The following is a 16243-nucleotide window of genomic DNA, read 5'->3' as shown; positions in this document are numbered from 1 at the left end:
AATTTGACCAAAAGTGTCTGAATTGCTGATGGGGAAAGGAAATTACAAGGAAAAAAAAAAAAAAAAAAAAAAAAAAAAAAAAAAAAAAGTGATAATGGGAAGTCAGGCTCAATCATGAGGTAAAAGTGAAAATAACATGCGACATTAAATATCTACCAAAATCTAACTAAACCTACTGGGGGAAAAAAAAAAAAAAAAAAAAAAAAAAAAAAAAAAAAAAAATCATAAAAAACAAAACATATGTACATTGCAGTGGCAGAACAGGGTAATTGCTGGTTTTGACTCATCTGCTGGACTCCAAGCTACAGTGGGATTTTAATGAAGACTTAAATGGATCATAATGGTTTACATTAATCATTAGCTTAGCCATAAATACTTGCTAAAGTCACCCATGCAATAAAATACAGATTTGCTACAATAAAAAAAAAATTAAAAAAAAAAAGATTGCAGGATTGCAGTTTCTTAAAAATCAACCCATTTGCACAAACAGTCAAATAATTTAAAGCAAAAAAAATAAGTGTCCTTATCTGCGAGGTTTGTTGCTTACATTCACAATAGAGGATTTAAAAGTAAATGGGACCGATTTACATGTAGTTTTTACATCAAAGTCGTTCAGCTGTTTAATTTGAAAAGACCACGCTCATGTGGAGCACAACCCACACAAAGCTTAAGCATCTCACCAAATTAAAGTGCTGAAGGTACCCTTTCCTTTTTTTCCCTGACAAGGGCTTTAAGCTACAATGCAAGTTAATATTATAATATACATTTCCTCATAGGACTGTTGCAACAAGATCACATTTAAGTAAATAAGTGAATTGAAAACGCATCAATTATGCAGCGTTGCATCATCAAAATGCAACCTTTAATTAAAAACGGGAGCTTGCCATAAAAAAACCCTCAAAAGGTTAAAATTGACACGGATGTCTTTCATTTTGGGGAAAACATATTTAACCCTCTACCCATGAAGGGTTGTGGAACATCAAAAACATTAGAGGTCTAACCTTTTTCTTCAAGATAGAAGAAACTGACAACAGACCTGAGGTAGCAAAGACCAATATTAAACTTTGGATAAAAGATGCTTACTACAAAATGTATGAGTCATGTCAAATATGAACCTAAAAAAAACAAAACAAAAACCCCCAACCCTGCATCAAAATATATACAAAATTTAAGACACAACCTTCTAATGATTTCTTCTCACAAAGCACTGGTCCTGAGAGAGAGCATAACTGCTATCTTACTATACAAATAAAAATAAACAGCATTTATATCCAATCATACACAATATACAAAAGCGTTATACCAAACGGTATTATTACAAAATAGTTCAAAATATTAAAAAGCAAAGCAAATGTAATACTTCAAATGTCTGAGACTTTAGGAGAATGATTCTATGCAAAAAGGTATGGCAGAGATTGTTGGCGTAGAAGAGGAAAAAAAAAAAAAAAAAAAAAAACTATGTACAATAATATACATATCTAGAAGAGCTTAAAACTGGGACAACTTCAGAAATGTATGCTTTTGAAGAAGGTCTAAAACATTTTCAAGTTTAGTTTAGTTCTAAGTCAAATAGCTGCCAAGCTGATCAATGATAACAGCTTAACTGTGCTCACTAGTTTTGCAAATCAAATTGACCAGTTTCTTTTCCTCATATTCTCGTCAGAAAATTTGGTTTGCCCCAAAAGTCCACTGTGATTCTCAGTAAATCCCAGGGAAGATACGGTAACGCACCACTTTGCAGTATTCCTCCCACGCTGAGCCATACTTTTTCCTACACTGGTGTTCATCTCGGGCATCGCGATGAACCAGAAGAAGAATCAAGTAGATCAGGTAAAAATACGGAATGATGTGACTGAATCCTGCAAGCAACAGAAAAATAGTCAAAAAGCTTTAAAAAAATAAAAACTTACAACGAGGAGTGTTTCTGCAATTAAGAGCTTACTGTAAGCATATACACTAAGGTACTGCAGGAATGAAAATAAAACTGACCACATGATAAGGACCAGGCCAGAGCCATTATGAGGTCGCCAAGGTAATTGGGATGACGGACAAAACCCCACAGACCAGAGACGATGAGATTCTTTCCAGTTGCAGTGGGAATTGTTTTCAGACCTGAGTAAATAAATCAATAGTTTATTAGTCAATAGTCCAAAAAAACAAAGCAAGAATTCATTCATAAAACCAAGAATAAAAAGGTCACATTAAAAGTGAGACAGATAAAAGCTGCATACAGGACAGGGTAGGATCATACGGGTTTCTTCTGAAGGCAAATTTTTGCGAGTTGGCTTTCCGGTAAATGTAGTAACCGACAACTGTGGGGGTCATAAAACAAAATCAAAAATGTAATAGTAACAAAATAAACAATAAATAATTAATTTAATGGATGACCAAAAGAAAGTCACTGACCATTCATTACAATGATGGCAACAACCCAGAACACAGAGAGATCGTTGGAGTGGTTGACAAGGTAGTAGGCTTGACAAGTGAAAGTAAAAGGAACCCAGGCCAGATCTCCAAATGCCAGCATGAACCCAAAGCCATCATGCACTATGTCCATCATGGTTAGAAGTTTCTCCTGAAATATAGAAAAATACATTCAGCATTAAGAGTATTCAACTAACTTCATATTAACCACAAGCTTTCGAATATTGTGCGCAACATGGCATGAGAACAACTGTACCTCATGCCAAAGGCCATCAGCAACCCAAAGCAGTTGGAAGCCATTGACGAGGAGCATGGATGGGGAGGGAGCATCAAGATTCTTGTGTTTCATCTCAGCAAGTAACATGGCAAAGTTGATCACAAGCTACAAAAAGAATCATTGAGCAGCTTTTAACATGATAATACATAAGTGTTCACAAGGACATTCAGATATGTATACATTTGTAGACTACAAATAAACCTGATTAGGTTGATCAGAAAAGGACAGTGACATCAGTTTAGCACAGTTTTGAGCAGCATCAACAGCACAAGTAATGGTTTTGAAATAATAGTTTAGTTTTCACTGCTTACCCAACCGATAAGGCCTGGACGCATCTCGCAGAAGAATTTTATATCAAAACTTTTAATTCGTGGGTTTAGCTCACGGCCCATGAAAAAGTCATACATCACATAGCCTGTTTATTAAAAATAGAAAAAGAAACGGTTAAAGAATATTAACACAACACTACTCCCTGATTAAATTGATTATTGGATTAAAATTCAGACACACACCAGAATTTCCAGCTGGGGCACGCTCATCATCGGATGCCCAGCGGGAGCGAATGAACAGGTAGATACTTAGAAGAGTGGAGACGACCAGGGCTGAGGTGTAGAACTGCAGGAAATGTGCATGAACGTAGCTGAGATCCATCTCATTGTACACAGCAGCACCAACTGCTATTGCACTGATGATCAGTGCAAAGAAGCCTGACAGACAGAGAACAGACCTCAACATCCAGAAGTATCATCAAAACACTCAAAGTTTTACAAGCACATATTTGCTATTAAATCCCACATTTTGTTGTGAAGTAATTAACAGTAAATAAGTAGATAATTAAAGCAAATAGAAAACAAATCACTGTAGAAGTGTGTTATAGAGTGACTCACCATTAATCCTGTATTTTAATGTTTTCCCGGTCTTCAGAGGCATTCCTTCAACAACCTTGGTGGAGGGGTGGGAGGGTTAGAAATACCAAAGACGGTTTATCTATTTAGCAAGCGCTCTCTAAACTTTAATGTAGATGTGGATGTTCAATACTTATTAATTCTTCTATAAAACCAACTCAGAGGTATAACAAAAGTAATGTGATTTTGCTAACTCTTCAAGAGGTGAAAAGACGTTTAAATGGGTAATAGAACTTCAGAGGCGCATAAAAAGCTCTTATCCAAGCATTCCCCCAAGAATCTGCATCAGCCAGGAAAAAAAAAAACCTGAACTTAAGAGACCATGACCTCCTCTTATCCAGCTCTGTTCACAACTTGCACGCCTGATGAGTAATCCAATTTAGCCTGTCCAGCTGAAGCCAGCAAGCAATACAAAATAAGAGGCAACGGGTAGCGTGATCATATGCTTGGGCCCCCAGTCACGAGAGTCATGTGGTAACAGGAAATACCTTGCCAATAGGGAGCAGAGAAAGAAGAGCCTGGAAGACCAGCCAGAGGACCACAATGCCAAAGACCTGCCAGTCCCAGAGAGTCTGAAGTGAGGGAGGTGTGAGGGGAAAGTTAAGGAGACTAGCATCTTTTTGGCCACAAAGAATAAGCAGAGCGAATACCACCACAGGTAAAAACAGTAGCCAGAACACCACACCTGGAATGAAAAAGAAGAGTGAAGTCTTACTGCATCTATGTGGTAATTCAAGTTTGACGTTTTACACGGAGGTTTGTGTGAAAACGTATACCAAGACAATGGCCTCTTACCAATCCTCCCTCCAAACTCCAGTTCTGTAGTCTTCCAAGCCTTTTGTGGTGTAGCATGTGGCAAGATTGCCTCCACCTTCTTTGCCAGCTCTACAGGTCGACCATCACCCTGGTCCTTCCTGCGGCGAAGGTTGTAGCGGCCACCTCCTTGGTTCTCCGATTCTTCCTCAGTTTTCTGCAAGTTAATGAGAACATGCATCAGTAATGTTAAGTCTCATACAGTGGTCAATTTAAGCAAGACAAGCAAAAAAAGCATTAAATATACATCACTTTATGATGAGCTGGGTTCATGAATAACTGAAAAATGATCAAAACACTGTCAATAAGGCATTCAGTATTTAGGGACAGAGTTGTGGCATTTCAGATACGTAAATGCAGCCTCACCTCGCTGACTTTATTAGCGGTATCATTTTCCTCTTTCTTTTCATGTGTATTGCTGCTATTGTTCTCAAGAGACATGGCCTAAAACAATTGGGGACACACAGGGCATACATGAGGTAAATGCAGCGAAAGAAATGAACATTTTAATGGCTCACCAAATGACATGCATGCATCAAGGCTGCTGCAATTCTAATCAAAAGTAGATCATGAATGTAACAAATACATTTTTGGTCCACAGAACATGTAATGTAGATACAACTAAATGTTAAGTATTTCTGCTTTAAGGTTTGTTCTAATTTACCACTTAAGCCAGCACTCGAATAAAAGTAAGTAACACTATGATTTTGCAGTTATTTTGGTTGCTCTTAGTTCTTGCTCTCATCCTTGTCTATTCCCATTGGATCGTCTTATATCACAAAATACACAAATCTGCTCAGTCAGGTCAAATGTGAAACATTTCACATAACTTTCTCTCTGACACTTTCACAAAGGAAAGTGAAAACAGCACAGCAGTCAAACTGAGTGGGTGTTCTTACCACAGGGGCAACGCGGACTTCAAGAACGTCTTTAAATTTCTCCTTGCGCACCTCAGTGGTGCGGGATGAAGAGCGACGGGATGTTCTGGCTGGTGAGCGAGAGCGACTTCGGCGTGTGCGACCCGGCGAGCGAGAACGGGAGCGGGAGCGGGTAGAGCCTTGCTTGAATCCAGCTAGACTCTGCAAAGGATCAGACAATGCAGACAATTTAGACAGACTCATCATTTAGAGTGTGGAGAGTGGGAGTTGAGAAGTTTTATACCTTAATGTCCACATCCTTCAGCTCCAGCTCTGTGCCATCTTTGTAGATGACTGTGTAAAGCAGAGTCTTGGCATCATAACTCAGCACCTTCACCTCATAATAAAGGTTACTGCCGGGCCATCGGCCCATCACAGTATCTCCAGCCTGAAACCTGACAGTCGGCATCTTTTACCTACAGTTCGACACAGAGACAAGCATCAATACAAGAGTAAACAAACATCATAAAATGTCTGGAGGTACAGTGTTCATTTAGGCAACACAACTGATCAAGAGCTCCAATAAAAATAAATGATAAATAAGTACAAAAGTTCCCAGTGCACACACTATGTAACCCTTGTAAAACATTTTACTCTTAAAACTTAAAGGCGTCCTACCATCATATAACACAGAAAAAGGACCTCATGAAGGAAAACTATGGCAAACCACGGATGCACATGGCATGATGACAATGAAGCTGTGATGTCAGCAGTGGCTGTCTCAGAACTGCTGACAGGCCTGTCCCCACTGGGATGAACTACTGCGAGTACTTTCACCCTGTAGTCTCTGCACAAGCTCTTTTGTCACCCACTCAATAGCCTTTGCAAAGGGGATTCTGGGACCAGACAGGTAATGGCTACTTAGTGTTATTTTTAAGATTTTTTCCACGGACATCCTTACATCCACCTCAAATACAATGCTTAATACATAACAGGGAAGTATACAAGTACACTTATTTAGCTACATATAGCATTTTAGTCAATCTAGTACAACAAACCGCATTTGACCCAAATAAAAATGCTTTAAACCCAAAACCTTAGCAAACCCCACATATGTGCTAAATGTGGGGTAATGTGTTAGGAACCACAGGCAGATAAATTAATATCTTGCCTTTTGCAATGACAATAACTTAATAAATACCCTATCCAGACAAAAACGTTGGGTGCAGGGCATTATCACACATCTAATCTCATCAAAACACATTCCATACATTCTTCACTGAATAGAGACAAACCCCAAGATCTGAGTTATGCTGCTGTCCTGAGTGACTTCTCTGTGGTTCGGGGGAAAAGTGAACACAGACTTCTCAGTCAAGTCAGAGATTCAGTGTCAGTGACTATAGATGGGGCGGGGCGCCCATCACAGACCCTATAAGTAGGATAAGCCAGCGAAAAGGAAAAAAAATAAATCAATCAAATGACCAAAAACAAACGTGTTCTTTATGTTGAAACAGGGAACATATCTACGTTAAAAAACGAAGAGACTATTAAAAGCGAACACGTAAAAGCAACACCCAAAACAAAAAAGAAAAAAGGCTGGAATTTAAAATAAATACCCACAGGAGAGACTAACTAGCTGAATACTGTAGAGTGCTGTTGTTTACATTACACTTTAAATTTAGTCAAATTAATTTGATCTCTACAAGTCCGCTGTAATAAATAAAAAAACTACAAAGGAAAGATGCTGCTCCTTTAACAAAAGGTTCAAGTGACAAACTGAATGGAGGGAAAACGTCATGTATTCAAACACGACGAGTATCGGGCTACACATGGCATTCACTGTGACCCTATACACTTAGCTAGGATTTATGTCCTAGCTCGGTATCTAGCTAACATAGCTAAGCTACAGTATTCATCTCACCAACGTTTCTTCTTAAATCTACGGCGTGTAGACAGAAGCGCGGAGCACAAATGACAGGCGGTTGGACAATAGATAACGTTAGTAGTTAGCTAGCCTTCGTCGGCCAAAGAAAGTTTAACCGATCTAGCTAGCTAGTTACTTTAGGCTAAATAATACGGTTAGACATTTCATTAGCGTCTCTTAAAGCCCAATGCTGCATGGAAATATGACGCCATATATTCATCTAACTAGATCAGCTACACTTGCAGTAAATTCAGTCAGCGGAGAAGAAGAGGCGCGAGAACGAGTTTCGGTTAGCCTGAAGCTAAACCAACTTACTTCGAAAACAAACAGCCCCACATTACTTAGCTATCTAGCTAGCGTTATTAAAACTCAAACTTTTTTCGTTAGACGTAGCTAGCTACTAATAAAGCACTGCTCTCGTACATCAATAATATCACGCACACATCGGCAGTAGTGAAAATAGCTAGCTAGCTGTAATGGTACACAAATGTGTGCCTTTGGAGTTTCCTGTGACAAGCCGGTTAGCAAAGCTAGCTAAAGCTAAGCGAAACAGCCAACACCCCCCGATATAGCGGGACTTCAACAAAATAAACTCAGACATGTCAACATAAAAACTAGCACTGCGTCTGTTCTCAGAGAGACAGGATAGTATGCACACATGGGCAAAGAATTGCTGAAACACGTACGCCTGTCACATTCAGCGCAATGGAGAGCTGATCATCTGTGAAACAGCTCGGTGTAATGTTAGCTAGCTAGCTTAGCGCAGCTCTCGGAGCGGACTGACTGTGTCCAAGTACCGTTAACTCAAATTCCCAACAAAGACACTGACATTTAACACAGCAAACACTCCCATTATACTCATAAATACCGCGGTTCTTACCTGTGGGTGAAAGGGACTAGCGTTTAATATGTAAAGCAGAGTCCTTTCGGCTTGAGTTCATCAAATGTAAAAATATATATTTAAAAAAAAATACCGTCCCGGCGCAGTGTCCGTTCCTCCCTCTCTGACGACGCGACCTACCAGAGACTATGATGGCGCGAAGCTCAACGATTGGCTGCTGACGTTCTGTTTTTGAACGGCCTCGCTTTGTGATTGGACGACGGCGGATTTTAAATGGTCATCGAGGAGTAGGAGCCAATCAGCGCAGCCATCGCAGATCTGCCTTTGCCCTTTTCTGTCAGTTCACTTTTCTTTTTTATTTTACAAAATGGAGTCTGCGCTCCCTCTGCGGAGGCGAGAGCTTGATAGGTTAGGAGAGGTGTCTGACAACGAGAGAGTGCAAGAGCGCCTACAGTAGCTGTGCTACCCCACCAAAAAGACTCGAAAAGACTCATTAACAGCTTGGCCATGTTAATGTGGGCGGCTTACGTCCGCGCTTTGCAGTTTTAATGGCTTTTCGTATTAACAGTATGTGAAATGTAGGCGTAGGGAGGTGTAAGACGGCTCTACCGCGCGGTTTGTCTCTCACTACGGTGAAGGCTTTAACAACGTTGTCATTTAGTTGTTAGTCTGATGCACTGTTACATTTTTAGCAGTAAAACGTGCCTTTAGAAAGATCTTAGCTAACTGTCGCAATGTCCAGAGAGGTTCTCGAGGCTCTTCAAGTATTATGTAGTTAAGTGAAATATTCCATATAGCTATGTTGATCCTTCACACACAGCCTGTACATGCCATTTTATGGACATCTTAAGTAGCTAAATAAAAATGCACGATGTAAATATATATTTTGTATTATTAGAAGAGTTCAAACTGTTCAAAAAAAAAAAAAAAGGATGGACCCAGACAGCAAAGTGATGTTGATACTTGATGACATTTGCAGGTAACTGCTGCCTCTTGAGTAGAACTACCTAAATTACCTTCATATTATACTGTGGCAAAATGCCTGACTGTGACTGAAGATTTTAGCTAGCTATGACCTCAGCTGTGACCTCATGGAAATGCATTACTCTTATCGATCACATAATGATCAGGCTAGAGCAATGTATACACTAGTTCACCTTTCATCAGCACCCTCATCAGCTACTTTTAACGAACACGAGGAACATTGTGTCAGCTAGGTAGCTGACTAAAATTTTAAGTTGTAATATTTTAATCTATTTAATACAGTATTTACTTTATTGTGTCTTGAATGTGCTGTAGGCTTTGCTATGCGCTGGATTGCTGAGGTGAAACAGATAGGTCTCCAGACAAGTGCTGCTGCACCCCCTGATCTGCAACCTGAACTGAGGGCATGGACATTAACAGAGGGGAGACTGAGGAACAGTCTCATGCAGGGTCAAATTTAACATGGATATATGATGTAGTTTAGCCTGTGATTTTAATATTGATCATATTTCATCCCCTCAGCTCTGCTAGTTCATTCTCAAGGTCAACATTGTGCATCGTAAAAGCAAGAGAGGTTCAAAGCTTTCCAGGTAAATTTAGTTTTTCTTTCTATTTTTTCTAAGGATGTAAGACCCCATGTATGGGGTTGATTTAACATATTCAACATGGATTTTTAAAGGTTGCTGAAGTAGTCTTGGTTTTCTGTTGATGTTTTTCAATATTAATTCTGGGAGCAAAAGTGATGATGAATCAGACTGGAACATTGATTCTGTAAAGTTAGAGTTGACAGTTTAACGTTGCTTCAACATCCAGTGACTGATTACCATCTGGGTTCAATACAGAAATGTCCAACCTCTGACAAGTATGATCACTTATACGCTCTTTTACCACAACTTACTGCATTAATACGGTTCTTGTAATGGAGACAATTCAATTGTGGCACTGCTGAGATGTTGATGATCCCAGGTTGCTTTGATGGTGGCCTTCAGCTCATCTGTATGGGCCAGGTGTTTCTCATCTTCCTCTTGACAACACCCCATAGATTCTTTATGGGACTCATGTCCATAGTATAGGCTGGCCAGTCAAGCTCAGTAATATATAGGTGCTCAGTCCTGCTGGAAAAGGAAAGCTGCTTCTCTATAAAGCTTGTCAGCAGATGAAAGCATGAAGTGTCCTGGAAGACTTCACACTGGACTTCTTGGATTCTCCACTCTTCCTCCAGACTCTGGATTTCAAAATTGACTTTTGTCTGAAAAGAAGACTTTGGACCAGTAAGGAACAGTCCAGTTCTTCTTCTCCTCAGCCCAGGTTAGACACTTCTGACATTGTCTCTGGTTCAGGAGTGATCTGATTTTAGGAATGCGGCAGTTCTAGCTCCTTTCCCGGAGACGTCTGTGTGTGTTGGCTCTTGATGCACGGACACCAGCCTCAATCCCAGGCCAGGAATCAAATTTTCATGACGGTCCTCTGAAGACTGTTGCTTGTGCATCTTTTCCTACCATTTTTTCCCCTTTCCAGACAACTTCCCATTAATATGCTTTGATATGCTCTCCACCTTTGAGCTGGGTCTTCTTGATAACGGTCAAGTCAGCAGTCTTCCCCATGATTGTGGGTGCGTTTGCTGAACTTTACACCAACTGTAAATCTAATATTCTAATAATTTGAGATAGTAGATTTCAGATTGTAATGAGTCATACTGATCCAAAGTAAAACAAAAAAGGCTTGAAATGTGATTGTACATGTAATGAATAAAAAATAACATTTTGTGTAAAAATTATGTTTTAATTTTAGCAAATAAATAGAGATTTTGCTCTAAAGGTCTGCCAACAGATTGTTAAACTAACTTTTGGAGTGTCTAAGTCTTTGTAGGTTTGCCAGGTATTTGAATGTAGTCAGTTGCAGTTAATAACTCTCACAAGGTTCTGATGTCATGGTTTGAGAAAAGAAAACAAACCCAAAAACAATTATTGCTCTGTGATGAAATACAGGAGTAATGTAGGAGAAATAGAATAAGAGCAGTCTAGTCAGAAACCGGTAATGACATTTGTTGTACTAAACAGCACATTCTGTGTGGAAGTCAAGCATTTGTAAACCCATTAGGTTATAAATAGGAGAGTGGGTAAGATGAGCCAGTGGATTGGGCCACCACCTATTTCTAGGCAACCATGTGCAAGTTTTTTTTTTGTCATGTGACTCTAAACTTAATTTGCATTCTCCATTTTAATCTTGCTGGTAAGAAGCTTGTGGATGACATGGAAAGCAAATTATTAGCTCTCAGTGAGAGTAGATTTTATACAGATTGCTACTATGCCAAAGGCATAGGTCCACATCCTAATCCTAGAAAATTGGCAAGCCATTAAATTTCAGACCTACAGACAAATTTGTTAGTTGCATTATTTCTTTAATAAGCACCAAGTAAACACCAATAGCAAGTCATTATTAATAATTTTATTTCTATAAATGTAAACATGTCTTATTTATATACTTTGCAGAAACAAGATATTAGTGTATATATATATTTTTTCATGGGGCAAGTTAAGCCTCAAGCCTTTCATTTGAGACCCCATATTTTCTTGCCTATTTCAGTTGGTATCACTGCTAATCTTAGTCAGTTGATGTCACATCCTGAGCTTGTGTTGAATGCTTTTTTTTTAATTCCTGTCCCATAATCATTGCAGGCAGACCCAAGTTAAAAGAGCTCATATTAACTACATAGCGACACCAGCATTTCCACTGTGCATAATATTTTTGCTCAATTGAGCCTCCAGTCAGTTTGATGGCTGAGCTTTTGTTATTCCCCAAGAAAACAAAAACACAACATAAGCAAAAGTCACACAGAAAAGTGACGTACAGTAATGTGAGGTGGTTGACAGTTTTAGATCAGTGCGGACTTGCAAAGTGCAGCCTCATCCTCAAAAAGGCGCTGTAAAGTTGACCCCCATCCACCATCTGCATTAGGTAATGTAGCAATCTGACTTCCTGTCATGCAAGCATTGCACCTTTGGCAAGCTGCATTTGACTTCAAGTGAACTATGGACAGTCTTCCACTTTCCACCCACTTTACCAAGGCAGAGTTAAATGCAGTTATTGGGGATACTCCTGGATTGCTGTGGTCAACCCCTGCATGGTCAGGGTTAAGGCAAAGATCAGTTTGAGCTGGCTTGAACAGAAGATAGAACAGAAGGGGTGTCTTCAGTAAAGTCTAGCTGCAAGCTCTCAAGCTTGTCGACTGTTGCAGTTAAGCCCAGCCTTCTTCCTGTTTGCCTCATTTGAACCGTGGCTGCAGCACCAAAAAAAAAGAGCAGCAGATGAGGTGTGAAAGAAGGGTGATGTCATGCAACACCAGATTCATGTGAAGGGCTTTAGTGGAAGTGTGCATCGCACGTTAGACAACTTGGAGGTTTTAGGAGAACTTTTTTTTTTTTTAGGAAACCGTATTGGTTTATTAGACTGAAACTGCTTGTAGAGTTTAAGCAGGACAAACACTTTGCTAATCTTTTCATGCTTTTAGCTCTCAGTTCCTGCATGATTAGAATACTGACTGTCAAACAAAGGACACATTTGGTCATTTTAAATGAGAGTTGAATTTGAGTTGGGTGGGACCTACAATGGCAGGCGCTGATGTCAAATGATCCATGGAACCAATCAGCATTACTGCAGAGTGTTGGCAGCAGTTCCTTTCAACAGTCCCACCCCTACCAAACTAAGCTGTCTTTGGTTGTACTGGACTGAATACCAGTGAGTGAGCTAGCATTTTAAAAACACAGAAGCATGATGTGTGTGCTAAGACATTCAGTTCGGGCCTTCCTGTCTCAAAATAGTGAGTAAGCAGTATTCATTTTACATCAGATTTAGCTGGAGTCCTACGACCTCCAACAGAAAATAAAAGCATAAGAAAGTTTATTTTTATTCTGTATTTATTTTTTTTTTTATAATTTGCCAATTCGCCCCTGCTTTGTTTCCCTCCCAATTTGGTACTGCCAATTAACGCACCTGTTTGGAGCTCCCCCTAGCAAACACTAGCAATGCTCCCGACACTAGGAGGGTAAGAACTTAACACATCTCCACTGATGCATGCAAAGCCAGCCACCACCTCTTTACAAACTGCCAGACTCCGAGGCAAGTGCTGGGTCCCCAGCTCCACCACACCAGCTAACAGACAATGGTGCCGGCCAACATCCCTTTATGAGTGATGAGGGGAGACAGCTCCACCTATCCACCTGGAGACAGCACTGACTCCGTACGCCGATTTCAAAGCGACATGGCTCTGGATGACCCTGTATTCGACCTCATGACCCCGGGCCACTCTGTGGTTTTCCTATCATCTTCCCAATCATTTGCATCCTCAGCAGAGATTCAATCGAAATAATGTATTGCAATTTTTATTTCATTTGCTCAAACAAAACAATGTTAGCATGTAAGAAACTTCTAATTAACATGAACAGTATGGTACAATGTGAATGATAAAATAGAAAAAAAAAAAAACAGAAAAGAAACCAATAAATGCATTTCAGGGACATTCAGTTGAATTCTGTCCAGCACACACTTGAATAGTCCACTTATCACAGCCGCCACTGAAGATCGATACGTTAAGGGACGATGTTTCATCAATTATCATCAATTCAACCGAATCCCCCCTCCCCCGCAGAACATCTCCCATCTTCAGACCTTGCAAACATCCATGATTAACCACTTAACACAAACCATACTGTAACAAAATAGAAAATGGCATGATGAGTAAATGCACATTTGTTGTCAAACTAACATCCTAACATCTCCCTTTTGTACTTTACTAAAGCAGGATGCAAAACATGAATGAGGTTATGACAGGCCGTATCATTATTATTATTACTAGTCTTTTTTTTCTTTCTTTTTTAAATCTTTGACATATTAAATGCAACTTCAGAACAAGGCACAAACCATGAAGATCAAACAGATGTATCCGTGTATGTATTCAGCCTCGATCGTAACACTTGACCTCCCTTAACTGAAGGACCCAACCCCCAACCACTGATTCTTTCCTGATGAGAAAATGAAGGCGGCTCAGGACAGTGTGACGTTCAGGAGATTGTTACTGTTGAACTTTGGTGAGATTGCCACACACGCAAATGTGATGGCGTCGGCTTGCCAGCAGTAGCGTTGGGATTTGAATTTCTATGGATTTTAAAGTGCAATCAATGCTGTAAACACTCTGTACAAGCTTTCTGATTCCTTGAGAGTTTATGCTGGATGACTGAGAATGAGTAAAAAGTGACTTATTTATTTTGATCAAGATGTATGAGGGGCTTTCAGGTGAGCGATCGGTAAGCAATTCGCGATAACCATTGGAGGAGAAAAAAAAAAAAAAGCCAACAAGCTCACAAATACCCAACTGTGATCATAATGTTTTCCCACCACTGATTGTGCATACAGCTTTTAGGCTTTAAAGAGCATTCAGTTGTTGTTGTTTTTTTTAGTAAAAGGGCAATGTGGAAAACAAGACCAAAAAAGTAATGCTGAGGCAAAACAAGCGCTCTACATGGCACAACGCTTTCTGGAAATCTCTCGCTTGGATATCCCTCAGAAAACTGTTCTAATCTTGTCTACAAGTTGGTGAAAATCCAATAACAGAAAACAGCAATTTACAGCCCGAGATGTTTTTGCACCCTTGATTTTTGGAAAAATAAAAAACATATTACAAGAGACTGCTGAGCATAATGGTGCACCTCTATAATTTAATTATGGCTATAAAGAGAGGTCATGAACTGAACCCAGCAATTTGAGACAAACAAACAAAAAAAAAAGGGAAAGAAAGAAAATGCAGTGTGAAAATAATCACTCATCCACAGACGAAGGGTAGAGTGGGTGATTACAGCAACCAGGGAAATACATGGGGAAACTGAGTGTCAGTGCTACACTTATTGCTTATAAACTGAAAACAATTGTCAATTTATTTTTCGTGGCAGCAATGTTTCCCATTCCATTCTGAACAAGACATGCACTAAAATCAAAAGAAATAAGAGAAAAGCCTGCAATGATCCCCCCCCCCCCCCCCCCAACAAAACAAAACAAAAAAATAATAATAATTAAGGTTCCAAAAAAGTAGTTCCCAACAGCACTATCTACAGATGCGGTCTTGCTGATATTGGCGTTTAACCATCGTTTAGACTGAGAGGATTTTGGTAAAGAGCTACAATGAATTACAGTAGAAAGGCATTGTCCCAGCTGATCTTCTCGAACGACTCGCAAACATACAAGACAGAGAAAATATACGTAGAACATCGGCTCATAAGAGACAGGCATTCGCCTCCAAAAAGAAAAGGTAATCAGATAACAGACTTTGAGAGGCCCAAAAAAATCTGACTGAGACTTCAGCCCAAGATTACGCGACTAAGCTACTTGATATGGCCATGGCGTACATTAGATCAAACATAACTAAATGAGTTGCAGGTATCTTTTTTGTCTTTATTGTACATACTCAGGTTAAAATAGTATCAGGAAGACAAGCTTTACAAAGTCCTGCAGCAAGAAACTCTACCCAGTCCTTCAGTCAAGTTCGTTTGGCCTGATGCTAACTGATGCTTTCTTCCTCAACTGTGCAAAGCAAAGCTAAGCTCTACTTTTCTCTATATCCACTCCCGTCAGAGCCATCTGACCAAATAAGCCTGCCCTTTGCTAAGCAATGTGCCAAAGAATGAATGTCATCTGCTGGATATACAGTGTCACTCTTCGATGGTTAATACAGTATGTAGTTCAGTAATAGTTGGTGTTTTGTTTTTTTTTATTTGTTTGTTTTTTTTCTTTAAACTCCTTCCTCCTCCCTCTGTGCGATTATTTCCTGTCGTTCTACTATAGTCATCCATTGCATATTGACAGTCATTTCTCTTTAAGCTGGCATCCCTGCCAACTGGCCGGAGCATATCAGGGAGAAAAATTACAGGTGTCGCCCCCAGCCTATAGCCGCACACCTCCCATGCTCTCACGTGCTCAAGCTGTGTGTCCGCTTGCCCCCAGAAGGCGCCGCCCTCAAATTGCTTCTTCATAATTAATACGGTTATTGTGATCACCACTGCTTTTAAACATTTTGTAAAATTTCCATTTTTGTTGCTTTTGAGAAAGTGTCAGAACTTGGAGCTGGCCTCGAGTGATGGGCCATGGTTGGGAAAAATGCAGGGACGTCGCAATCCTTTATGCCGAGTTGGACTTGCCCAACTCCTCCCTGATCGCTGGAACAGGAAA

General features: G+C 39.8%; 2 protein-coding genes and 1 long non-coding RNA gene across 11 annotated transcripts in view; 1 reads left to right on the top strand and 2 right to left on the bottom strand.

The window, feature by feature from the left end:
• Positions 1–234: 234 nt before the first annotated feature.
• lbr (lamin B receptor) lies at positions 235–8146 on the bottom strand. The gene is made up of 14 exons (XM_072695975.1): positions 8081–8146; positions 5581–5752; positions 5319–5498; positions 4786–4863; positions 4402–4576; positions 4095–4291; positions 3589–3643; positions 3214–3408; positions 3013–3116; positions 2681–2806; positions 2407–2575; positions 2232–2312; positions 1990–2112; positions 235–1859 (listed from the first exon to the last, which is right to left on the bottom strand). The coding sequence occupies exons 2-14, from the start codon at positions 5743–5745 to the stop codon at positions 1699–1701; spliced, it is 1809 nt and encodes a 602-aa protein (XP_072552076.1). The 5' UTR covers positions 5746–5752; positions 8081–8146; the 3' UTR covers positions 235–1698.
• Positions 8147–8417: 271 nt separating this feature from the next.
• On the top strand, positions 8418–10799 carry LOC140576004 (uncharacterized). Its single transcript, XR_011981249.1, has 2 exons — positions 8418–9020; positions 9341–10799. It is a non-coding gene; the product is annotated as an uncharacterized lncRNA (long non-coding RNA).
• A 4264-nt stretch (positions 10800–15063) lies between these two features.
• The window catches only part of enah (ENAH actin regulator), a 95474-nt gene continuing 94294 nt past the window's right edge, over positions 15064–16243 (bottom strand). For all 9 annotated transcript variants that reach the window (XM_072680942.1, XM_072680959.1, XM_072680934.1 and 6 more), the window contains one exon: positions 15064–16230. In XM_072680942.1, coding sequence (XP_072537043.1) covers positions 16193–16230 — 38 coding nt within the window. In that variant the 3' untranslated portion in view covers positions 15064–16192. The remainder of the gene's footprint in view (positions 16231–16243) is intronic.

Source organism: Salminus brasiliensis, chromosome 1 (assembly GCF_030463535.1).
Source record: "Salminus brasiliensis chromosome 1, fSalBra1.hap2, whole genome shotgun sequence".
NCBI lineage: Eukaryota > Metazoa > Chordata > Actinopteri > Characiformes > Bryconidae > Salminus > Salminus brasiliensis.
Note: the sequence above shows the minus strand (reverse complement) of the source record. Positions and strands in the feature narration are given on the sequence as shown.